The sequence below is a fragment of the Aotus nancymaae genome, unplaced genomic scaffold (assembly GCF_030222135.1).
Source record: "Aotus nancymaae isolate 86718 unplaced genomic scaffold, 86718_ANA_hifiasm-v0.15.2.pri h1tg000040l, whole genome shotgun sequence".
Lineage (NCBI taxonomy): Eukaryota > Metazoa > Chordata > Mammalia > Primates > Aotidae > Aotus > Aotus nancymaae.
Genome location: NW_026988454.1, coordinates 60633662 through 60645503, shown reverse-complemented (window position 1 = coordinate 60645503; position 11842 = coordinate 60633662). Strand labels below are relative to the sequence as shown.

The 11842-nt window shown below is 44.6% G+C and overlaps 2 protein-coding genes across 8 annotated transcripts in view; one reads left to right on the top strand and one right to left on the bottom strand.

Annotated features, from left to right (window-relative positions):
• CRYBG1 (crystallin beta-gamma domain containing 1) overlaps nucleotides 1–2513 on the top strand; it is a 58390-nt gene extending 55877 nt beyond the window's left edge. The window contains exon 20 of the mRNA XM_021670508.2: nucleotides 385–2513. Within this exon, the coding sequence (XP_021526183.2) occupies nucleotides 385–473 (89 nt within the window). The 3' untranslated portion in view covers nucleotides 474–2513. The remainder of the gene's footprint in view (nucleotides 1–384) is intronic.
• RTN4IP1 (reticulon 4 interacting protein 1) overlaps nucleotides 1–11842 on the bottom strand; it is a 73284-nt gene that overhangs the window by 7453 nt on the left and 53989 nt on the right. For 2 of the 7 annotated variants that reach the window (XM_064360807.1, XM_064360808.1), the window contains exons 9-13: nucleotides 10905–10952; nucleotides 9618–9710; nucleotides 3884–3973; nucleotides 3321–3404; nucleotides 2836–2889 (exon numbers count right to left, since the gene is read on the bottom strand). In XM_064360807.1, coding sequence (XP_064216877.1) covers nucleotides 2851–2889; nucleotides 3321–3404; nucleotides 3884–3973; nucleotides 9618–9710; nucleotides 10905–10952 — 354 coding nt within the window. In that variant the 3' untranslated portion in view covers nucleotides 2836–2850. Of the gene's footprint in view, nucleotides 1–2835; nucleotides 2890–3320; nucleotides 3405–3826; nucleotides 3974–9617; nucleotides 9711–10904; nucleotides 11003–11842 lie in introns of those variants that run through there. The other 5 variants (XM_064360809.1, XM_064360810.1, XM_064360811.1 and 2 more) reach the window with 5 other exon arrangements.

Genomic DNA, 11842 nt, shown 5'->3' with positions numbered 1-11842 from the left:
TCGAATCCACCGTCTCACCACCAAATATATCTTAGTCTCTCTGCTCCTTTTCCCTTCTCTCGAATTTTCCCTGTTCCCTTAAATTTCAGACATTGTAACAGTGACTGTGGACTAGCTCTTAAGAACTGGGTAGGAAAAGGAGCCTGTGAGGTGGATATGCTGTGTGAAGGTGCTGGTGCCCTGATGATGGGATTTGGACAGATTCACCCATGGCAGGCTGACCCTCTCATCCCACAGGGCTCAGGCTTCCCTTCCTGCTTTGCCTCCCTGCAGTTCTATACCGTGTTTACTTTTGCTGTACTGGTGTTGGGATAAATTGTGTTTGCTGTAGACCCTTCCCCATGGGCACATTCATCTTTTATTATGTTCCTTTCTTTCTTTTAGGGGGTACACAGTATGATCAAAATCACATCATCCTCAACACTGTCAGCAAAGAGAAGTTTACACAAGTATGGGAAGCCATGGTTCTATAAACCTGGACAAAGAAGGAAGAAAATCTTCTGGAGGTCCTTCCAGCCACCTTTTTTTTTTAAAAAGGACAATGCTGACGGAAGAGCCAACTGGAAACTGGATCGACTCCTTCACTGATTCCAAATTCAACCTTAAACTACGCCGCCATGACTCAGAGAACTTACTCATTGTTTCAAAAGACTATCACAGCTTTAAACCAATAATTTGTCCTCCTTTCATTTCTTGCCCTTCATTCACTTTTGGTAGCTGCTTAAACAGGTTGCCTAATTAGCAGCTTCTGGGTGATTTTTTAAAATGTTGTATCAAAACTTCAAGACTGTGTACATTTTAAATTGTGTCCAAAGATAGCGACAGGAGAGAACTGGAACAAATTTACCAACTTTGTGGACCTTACACTTTAAAAGGGTAAGATAAAGGCTTAAGTTTGAAAGATAGAGAACTGTCTAGCATCTAAGAAGAAATACTTTATTCGGCCTGTAATTTTGGTTCTTGGCCTTAAACACTTTCTGGAACCTTTAAATATGCTGCATAGCAAAGTGGGAAAGCCTTAGGTATTCAGACATTTAAGGAACTCTAGGTACAAACAAAATACTACCTTCCTTAATATTGAAAATTAGTACATTTACAAAACTTAATGTCCAAGTCTGATAACACTTGTTATTTTTTGAGACAGGGTCTCACTCTGTCACCCAGGCTGGAGTGCAGTGGCACAGTCACGGCTCACTGTAGCCTCTACCTCCCTAGGCTAAGGTGATCCTCCCACCTCAGCCTTCTAAGTAGCTGGGACTACAGGCACACACCACCACACCCAGCTAATTTTTGTATTTTTTATAGAGATGGGGTTTCACCATGTTGTCTAGGCTGGCCTCAAACTTCTGAGCCCAAGCAATCCGCTCGCCTCAGCCTCCCAAAATGCTGGGATTACAGGCCCAAGACACTGTACCCAGCCAGGATTTGAATTATTTTAACTCATTCATGGGCTGCTCTAGAATATCACAAATGAGTGTTTGTTGTTTAATGCCTTTCTTATAGCTGCTACTGGAACACTATTATCATGACCTAATTTATGAGCCATGCTTACTCATCTACAAGTGCTGAAGCCATGTTACATACTTTTTTGCTAAACTCAGATTTTTTTAGGCTCATTTCTTGCCCTCCTATCCAGCTCCATCTGCACATGGCCTGCATGGGGCTGCCTTCCCCACAGTGTTCTACAGCCATGCTTCAGGCTACAGCTGTTGGTGGACAGCCTCAGGTCTTGAGGTCACTGTAGCCGCTAAATGGGGTGTGAAAGGCTCAAGAGGATGACCAGCAATTAATTATCCCCAGAAAGTGAAGGAAAAGAGACCTTCAGGGATGTTGCTGGTCAAGTCCTGGAACTCATGATTTGACTGGAATCAAATCAACCTTCAAGCAATCTTGGAACCCTCAACTGCAGTAAGCATTTCAAGAATGCAAACAGACTGCTTAACTGCCAACAAGACACCAGCCCATACACTGCTGTTCAAAACAGTGGGTTCTAGCTTCAAACAAAAGCGCTAAGCACTTCCTTGAATATATTCTTCCTCTTTTTGTCCTCATCGCTCTTGTCACAGGTAGAACAACTTGTTTCCTTTCCATCTGTTCAAGTGTGTTTCTAATTCCAAAATGCTGATCAGCTCTGGAGTCTATGGTAGGCAGTTATGGTCATCAGAATAGTTTATCTTGTTTTAAAATAGTATTGGCACATGTGCAACAGCATCCACCATGTCTGTCTTGTTCCTAGATGTATAGCTCTGATTTTAGGCCTTATTGTGCATACCATTACAATATGGTGGGGTAAGACAATCTACAATAGCCTGTGCTGAACTGATCTCTTAAATAAACTTGTTTCTGGTTAAAAATCTGAGCGTGCATTCAGTAGCCCTCATCTAACCCTTCAGAGTCAGCCAGCAGATTAGAAACAACTGCCTGATTAGGATGAAGCAGGAGGGGTGCTGGTGTAACAGCTGACCACCCTCTTTCCAAACTCCATAGTTTCTGAGTGGTAAACGACGATGAATGAGGTCCTGACTCAAGTATTTTACTCCCACTAACACCTGGGAGCCCTCCAGGAAAAGAGCTGAGGCTGCTCCAGATGGAAGTCAAGAGCAGCTGGTATTTACACCTGGAAAATCAGATTTTTTTTCTTTAGAAATAAATCAGTAGTTAAACCAGACCAGCAATTCTAGAGAAAAGCTTACATCTAACGTACATGCTACCAAATGAGTGTCTAACAGGAATTAACCAAGCAGAAATCTCAAAACAGGTCTACGTCAAAAGTTAAAAGCAAGTGTTTCAGGTGCAATACTGAGGATGAGTATATTAGGAAGTAAAAACACTTACCATGAATGAACAGATTCAAAAGCATACACTGCAACAGGTTGACTGGTGAGATACCTAAATGTAAAAACATTTGACATCAAAGTGGTGAGCTTTGGGTTCCATTGGAATGGCTGCAATTTCCATGGAAAAGCCCTCGGAGAAGCATGTTTCCATTGCTGAAACAGGCCTACCCTTATGCAAGATGTAAGGGTTTTAAAAAGTTAGAAACTGTGCCCTCACCTTTCAATATTAAGAGCATAAACAAATGAATCACTGGTCAGATTTTTATATATGACGCTAAAAGATTTAGAACTTTAAGAGCTGTGGTGACCACGTTATGGTGAAGGAACAAAAAAGGAAACCTTGGCTGGTTAGAAAGGTGCTCTGTGATGAATTCAAGAAGGAGCCAGTTTTAAATTACCTCTTCATGCCGACATCAATCCAGACACTGTAAGTTTTAGTACTGTGCAAACATTAAGACAATCAGGCCCAGCACGGTGGCTCACCTGTAATCCCAGCCCTTTAGGAGACTGAAGTGGGTAGATCACAAGCCCAGGAGTTTGAGACCAGCCTGGGCAACATGGCGAAACCTAAAAATACAAAAAAATTATCTGGGTGTGGTAGTGCACACCTGTAGTCCTAGCTCCTTGGGAGGCTGAAGCAGGAGAACTGCTTAAGGTCGAGGCTGCAGTAAGCTGTGATCATGCCACTGCACTCCAGCCTGGGTGACGGAGTGAGACCATCTCAAAAAAGACAATAAAGTCGTTTCAGCTAGTAAAATAGAAGGTGCCACAGGAACCTGCAAAGCCCGTGTGAAAGAACAGCTTGAAAAAAACAATCTGGAATTTTTATTGACTACAGACAAGTCCAAGTGCTGATATTTTTGTATTAATTACTGACCAAAATAGTGTGTTTGTTTTTTAAAGCTTATATCATGGAATTTATAATCTAATCTGGAAAAAAATGTTTGAAAGGGATGGCTAGAAAAAAATTTGGGCACACAGGCACTTACCAAATAAGGAAGCCAACAATCACTAAACTGCATATTTATTTAAACAACATTAATTACAGTCTTTCCTCGTGCGTGTCCTCTTTCCACCTTCAGGAAGGCTTCTGGAACTTTAGAAAAAGGAAAGGTTTGTTCAATAACTGGCCGGATCTGTAAAACATAAGAGGTTGACCGGTGAATATAAAAAACTTCATCTTCCAAGGCAGATGACATTGGTAATTACCTTCTTCACAGTGCCCCTCAAACCAGTCTCCCGAGTCTCTCTCCAGTGGACCCAGGTCAGGTTCTCACACGAGCCATGAGACTGCCTCCACTCCTGCCTCACTGCTGCGTCTCTCCTTAAGGCCCCTCCCACCCCACTGCCCGGTCTTACTTCTCCACACTGTTCTGTCAATCTCTTACTCAGAACCCTTCAACAGTTCCCACTCTGGCATTCAAAGACCACACCCATCCTGACTCAGCCCTCATCCAGAGTCCAGACTTTATCAAAACGGTCTGTCATTTTCTCCACATGGTATGTTTGTGCCTCTGCTGGTACTAGTCAATCAGCCCAGAAATCCCTCTCCTTTGAAAACTCTACCACCCAGGTCTCACACCGTCTTTCCTCATGCCCCAGTTTGCAATGTGCTATTCCTTTTGGCTACCACAGGAACCATGTGGCCTTCCTCAATCTGCACTTGTTACAGCTGAGTACACATCTCAGCCACTCTGTGGTGTATGGTAGATACCAAAGAGGCATCCCCAGGTCCTTGCTGTAGGTAACCGCCTGGTTCCTTAAATTCCTTAAAGAGTGCATGGAGGCTGGGCATGGTGGCTCAAGCCTGTAATCCAAGCACTTTGGAGGCCAAGGCGGGCGGATCACCTGAGGTCGGGAGTTCAAGACCAGCTGGACCAACATGGTGAAACCCTGTCTTATTAAAAAAAAAAAAAAAAGTGCATGGAAAGTGTGTGTGTGTGTTTGTGTGTGTGTGTGTTTAATTTGTTACGTGTCTGGCATATCTACCCAACCAGAGCATAAAGTACCTGTGGGACAGGGGACTAGGCCACTTCATCTGCATCCCCCACAACACGAAGCATCATGCTAGACATATAGTAGGAGTTTAATCAGGTCACTTAGGTGAAAACTAATAAGATAAGTGGGAAAAAAGCACCATATGTGAGCTTCCTGGGCTTCAGGAATACTTGGCCCTGGAGCTGCCCGGGCAGGCTTTGCTAAACGACGGTGCAGCTGGTTACAATTTACAAGAAAGCCGTTCCAGCCAGTTCATAAATGTTTCAATGCTGCTGGGTCTTTTCACTGTACTATCAGTACGGCCAGCAACCTCCTTCTGAAACTAGGTCCCAGGTAACATCCTCTCTCTCCATGCAAAAATCCAATTGAATTCTTCCTTTTCAAAACTTTAAGCAAAAATCAATAATTGTTCACTGGGTATCAGTGGCCTGCCTCCCATAGCTCCACTGGCAGGGATGAGATATCAGAAGGCATAAGCCAACTATAGATTTTACAACGCTTTTCCTTTTACAAGAGGAAGAAGTGTTCTCATGACATTCAGACGCATCTGATGAAACTTCCTCTTAGATGAATTTCACAGCCCAGCCACCAGAAAAGCATCTTAGACTCCAAAAGTTCCCTTCTTCAAAAAGCTGGAAATACTTTTGTACCTACAAATCACAATAAGCTCATAATAAAAGCAATAGCTGGCACATTCTGGCCTCACTATGTACCAAACACTGTTTTAGGGGCTCTGTAGATTTCATCTAATTTAATCCCCATAACCATTGTTTGACGTAGATACTGTTATTTTACAGATGAATAAATCAAGACAGAGTTAAATAAGTTGCCCAATGTCACACTTCTGCTAAATGGAGAGTCAGGATTCAGTCTGGTGCCACTGTCTGCTGTCGCCACTATGTACTGAGCCTTTCCTATAGCATCTGCTGCTGTCTACACTTACCCCTAAAACCTTAAAGGAAGGGAAAGGTGGCCAAGGACTGTTGGGATTTATCACAGCCTGCATGTCGGCCTGCCTTCCTTGTGCCAGCTGAGGACCTGGTCTCTAGGCCCTGCATCCAGCCACCAAGATCACAGATGTGCAGTATGCAGGTGCCATCCACGCATGTGGGGGACATCACTACTTGCTGATCCCCTGCAAGCTGAGCATGACCTCAGAATTTTCACCACCACAGCCACTATTAACTGCTCTGAGCTGGCTTATGAGATGAAGCCTATTTGTCTTCCATTCTCTCCAAGAATAAGGCAAAGAAAGGGCTGTGGTGAGTCCCACTTTAGGGTAGACTGCATTAATGTTACAGAATGGAATGTATTAATGTTTCCTGGCCCAGCACGGTGGCTTGCATCTGTAATCCCAGCACTTGGGGAGGCTGAGAGGCAGGTGGATCACCTGAGGTCAGGAGTTTGAGACCCACCTGGCCAACATGGCAAAACTCCATTGCCACTAAAAATACAAAAATTAGCTGGTGTGGTGGAAGGCGCCTGTATGTAATTCCAGCTACTCGGGAGGCTAAGGCAGGAGAATTGCTTGAATCTGGGAGGCAGAGGTTGCAGTGAGATCACACCACTGGACTCCAGCATAGGCAACAGAGCAAGATTCTGTCTCAAAAAAAAAAAAATGTTTCCTGTATGTCCTACATAAAACTTGAACCTATCACTCCCCTAAAGCCCTTGGGACACTGTTTTCAGGATGCTGTTTACCTGGAAAAGGAATCACCTGAATGCATGCTTAAAATGCAGAGTCCAAGGCCTCCTGTTAGAACAGCTACATCAGAACCTGTAGGGCTGGGGCAGAGACAATGCTTCCCCTGTGATCTGCATATACCCTAAAGTGGGACTCACCCAGCCTTTTACCTTCTTCTTGGGATCCCTAAATTGTACCGTGCACATACCCATCCATTCCACAGACTAACGAAGTGTCTGCCTCTGAAGGCACTAATCCAGAGCAGGTACATAAAACAGGCTGAACTCCAGAATGAACTGCCTGGGCTCATCTAGCTATGTTCAACTTAGAGCTCTGACCGGGCACACATCCTGAACTGATGACACAGGCAGCTTGTAGTTACTGCACACTTTAATCTGGCTGGTCAGGCCTATTGTGGCAAATAACCCGAGAGGGCTGACCACGGCATAATGAGTCATTCAGCAATTCCCGTAAGTGACAATGGAAAAAAAGGTTTCGAATTGAAGGCAGGCAAATGCCACTGTTGGCTGAATCCATGACAGCAAACACAGATTAACTGGATAATGAGAGAGTGTCTATGTACAGCCTCACATCAGACCTAGAATACTTGTTTGTTAAGGACAAAGGGATCAGAGTTAAAATCCAGAGAGGGGAAAGAAAGGTTACTCGCAGTGAAGTGGGGACGTTTATGTGATGACGCTGCTATAGTCCACCTGGCACAGGGAGCCCTGTTATAAAGCGGGCAGGCTCAACCCCACGCTTCCCACTGCGCAGACACATGAGGCTCACTGCTGGCCAGGACAAGCTCACAGGAGCAGCCCTCATTCAGTCTTGGATCCAAGTGTGGGGTCCTGATCGTGCCTCGCATCCCTGAAACAAAGGCTGAACCAAGCCAAGCCCCAAGATTTGGCACCTGCTGCCTGACGTCCCTTCTGTAAGAATGTAGGGACAACGGGAACCTCAACCTCTTTGGACGTGGCCTTGGAATATTGCTGCTTACCAGCTGCTGGGCAAATCCTCCTTCCTGCTGAGGCAAAAACCCGTTCTAACGCTTAAGGGGAAGACAGTACAGAAAACCTCTCACTACTGCAAGAGCATGAGGCTGCTGGTGAAGGACACTGTCTAGGCAGGCATGACAGCAGGCACAAGTTTTCCCTCAATTCCCGTTTTCCCAGTGAGAATCACAAAACAATAGAGTTAACATATCTGAGTGGGCCTCTTTTGACAGGCTAGGAAACTGAAGTGCAAGTGACTGAGTGGTAAGTGCAAGGTCAGAGCTGTCAACAGCAAAGTCAAAACAAGGACACGGGACTCCTAACATCATTACTGCATGGGATGGATATAATCTGGGGAGTCACAGTCTGTTCCACTTCTTTTCCTAGACCCTTGGCCTCTTCTTCCACCAGGCACAGAGGCTGCAGGTCTCAGAGGGTGAGGTGTGTGAGGGGACGCTGACAGGTGGCAAACACCAAGGAAGACCTAAGGGCTCCTGGTCTGAGTCCAAATCCACACACCTGTGGACAGGCACCAGGACCGCAGTTCCAGCACTACCTCTTGGACAGGTATGCCCCTGACCTCTGCAATAGATTCAATATTTCCAAGGTTGGGGTAAAGGGGAAGAAGGGGACTTAGTCTACCTTTAGATAAGAAGAGGACAAAAGGAAGAGGTGAATTTTGCTCTCAGTTGCTGTTTCTTGGAAACTTCCTGCCCCAGATGGCAAACTCAAAACTGGAAGATGGGGTGAGACAGGAGGGGGATGGTGGGCGGGGGAACTCTCCAAGGGAGTAAATGTGCCCATTTGGGAAAGCATCAGGGACTTGTCCCTAGGTACTCCTAAAAAATGTAGTTCCGAAAGCCAGAAGGCGAGCGGAGAAACCCCATATAAATTTCCTCATAGAAACAATTTCAGTAGAATCAGAAAAACTTCAGAAGCATTGAGGCCATGAGATCCATGAGAAACTTGCCACATCAAGCAAGGCAGCCCTCCTCCAGTGGTCACAGGGATTCAGTCCCTAGTCACTACCTTTGGTCCCTAATCAAAATCCAGTGGCAATAAGGACTTAAAGTTTAGAATGTACTTCATTGCTAAATAAGGGCCCAGCTATTCAAGACGGGCCTGGGAAATCACCTACCTCAGAACTCATTACATTTTTCTCTGAAGCTGCAATGTCCAATATGGTAGCCTCCAGACACATGACTATTTAAGTTAATCAAAAGTAAGTAAATGAAAAGAAAAAGTCAGTCTCTCAAGTTGCATTTGCTACATTTCAAGTGCTCAGTAGTCACAAGTGGCTTAGGTAGTGGCAACCACAGTGAATACTGCAGACAAAGAACATTTCTATCACTGCAGAAAGTTCTAGAGGACAGTGCTGCTCAAAAAGCAACTCAGTGTGACCAACACATTTCTCCACCATCTACTGGGTCAAGAAGTGCTAGTGGGCCTTTGGTAAATGCTTTGAATTGAACTCAAACATGCTGCATAGGAACTATTCTGATGCTGGCTAAAATAAAGAAAGAAACTGAGAAATCTTTATCACTTGCTTGGCTGGCATCTAAGATTTTGAAAATACCTGTGAACATTAAGCTCCTAACATCAGAAGGCTTAATAGGAAAAGATCTTCCTGGCCAAGTGCAGTGGTTCACACCTATAATCCCAGCACTTGGCAAGGCCGAAGCAGGCAGATCGCTTGAGCTCAGGAGTTTGAGACCAGCCTGAGCAACAGGGCAAAACCCTATCTCTACAAAAAATTTGGCTGGTTAGGGGCATACCTGTCCAAGAAGTAGTGTTGGGTAGTGCTACATGGGGGGCTAAGGTAGGAGAACTGCTTCAGCCCAGGAGGTAGAGGCTGCAGTGAGCTGAGATCACACCATTACACTCCAACCTGGGTGACAAAGTGAGACCTTGTCTCAAAAAAAAAAAAAAAAAAAAGATCTTCCTCCCATACTTGATTTCCAGCCACCTAGTTTCCCTCCTCAGGAGCAACCAATATCTCCAGTTCCTTTTGTGTCCTTTTGAGGTACATTGTGGTAGGCAGAATAACGGCCTCCACAGAAATTCACATCCTAATTCCCGAAACATGTGAATATGGCACCTTACATGGCAAAAGGACTTTGCTGGTGTGATTAAGGATCCTGAGATGCAGAGATTATCCTGGATTATCCAAGTGGGCTCAGTGTAATCTGAAGGTCCCTATAAGAGGAAGGCAGGAGGGTTAGAGTCAAAGATGTGATAACAGAAGCAGAGGCTGGAGTCATGTAGCCACAAGTCAAGGGAGGCACGGCCTCTAGAAGCTGGAGAAGGCAAGGAAACAGATTCGCCCCTACAGCCTGCTTCTGGGAGGAATGCAGCCCTGCCCACCCATTTTGGACTTCTGACCAAAATCTTATTATTATAAGATAATAAATGTGTGTTTTCTTAAGCTACCATATTCGTAGTAATTTGTTACAGCAATAGAAAACTAATACATGTATATATAAGCAAATATGTATAACTATTTTCCTTCAAAACACAGTTACACAGTCCTTCTTAGTAGCAGCTATCATCTGAAGACTGCCTCACCACCACCTCCTCTCAGTCCTGAAAGATACTGAGAAATACAAGATGATGGAGTCAAATACCAAGAATTCAAACTCTACATAGCAATGTCTGGATGATGAATTAAGCAGAAAATAATGAAGGCTGTAGAAGGAACTGTCCTAAGGATCATGAGACCTGGGCCCTGCCTAACTATATGACCTTGAACACGCCATTTAATTTCTTAGGGCCTCTGTCCCTTCAAATGTGACATTGCAGCAGGATGGGGGATGAAGGGATGAAGACAGTAGACTAGACAAGTGTAAGGTTTTCCTCTTTCTAGTCTATGAGTATACTAATCAATGACATATGCATGACCTGAATAGAATTGTTGCTAATCTCCCCCAACCAAAAAATAAGGGTGTTAAATAGTATGAAAACAGGAACTGTTTATTGTGCTTAGGAGAAAATGCCAATAAACTGTAGGCACAAGGCACGTCAGTACCAACCCATTACACTTAAGGGGCTAATTATAAATCATTCTTTTTGAGAACGCCTAGAACAGTGGTTTGCAAACCGGTGTCCAAGAGCCCAGGGCTCCTTGGCTGTGTGAAGCAGCTGCAGGGAAAGAGAATATTTGCAGGGGCGGGGGGGTCACTCCCTGCCACCACTTCACCAGAAGAGCAGCTCCTCCTCTGCCTATTCTGTAAACTGCAGCTTGGCGTGACTGGGTTTCAGTGTAATCCCAGCACTCTGGGAGGCCAGGGCAGGCAGACACCTGAGGTTGGGAGTTTGAGACCAGCCTGACCAACATGGAGAAACCCTGTCTCTCCTAAAAATACAAAATTAGCTGGGCGTGCTAGCACATACCTGTAATCCCAGATACTCGGGAGGCTGAGACAGAAGAACTGCTTGAACCTGGGAGGCAGAAGTTTCAGTGAGCCAAGATCACATCATCGCAGTCCATCCTGGGCAACAAGAGTGAAACTCTGTCTCAAAAAAAAAAAAAAAAAGGCCAGGCACAGTGGCTTATCCCTGTAATCCCAGCATTTTGGGAGGCTGAGGTAGGCGGATCATGAGGTCAAGAGACTGAGACCATCCTGGCCAACATGGTGAAACCCCGTATCCACTAAAAATACCAAAATTCGCTGGGCGTGGTAGCACGCACCTGTAGTCTCAGCTACTTGGGAGACTGTGGCAGGAGAATCACTTGAACCTAGGAGGCAGAGGCTGCAGTGAGCTAAGATCATGTCACTGCACTCGCCTGGGGACAGAGCAAGACTCCGTCTCAAAAAAAAAAAACAACAACAAAACATCTAACTACTAGTTTAAGATAATGATTGGCTGATTGGTAAACTTTTTCTGTAAAGGACTATAGTGAATAATTTAGGCTTTGAAGGCTTCAATGGTCTAAGTTCTTTTTTTTTTTTTTTTTTAACAAATCTTTAAAAATGTAAAAACCATTCTTAGCTCAGAGGATGTGCAAAAATAGGCCTCAGATTGAATATGGCCCACAGGCTACAGTTTGCAACCACTTATCTAAGATAGAATGAAAATACTAGGTAACTTAAAATTCACATTGAAATTGTGCCCAGATAGGATGAATATGGAGTCCTACTGCATGCATAAGCCTTCCTGATGACAGTCATGTGAAAACAGTGCCTTAGGTCTCTAGGAAAAACAGATTGCGAGGTTCCCACATACTTAGGAAATTTCAGCTCCTCTTCACTTTTGAGCCTGACAATAGTGAGCACATTAAAGGCAGGAAATCTTAATTCCAAAAACATTTACTGAGTGCTGCACTGGGA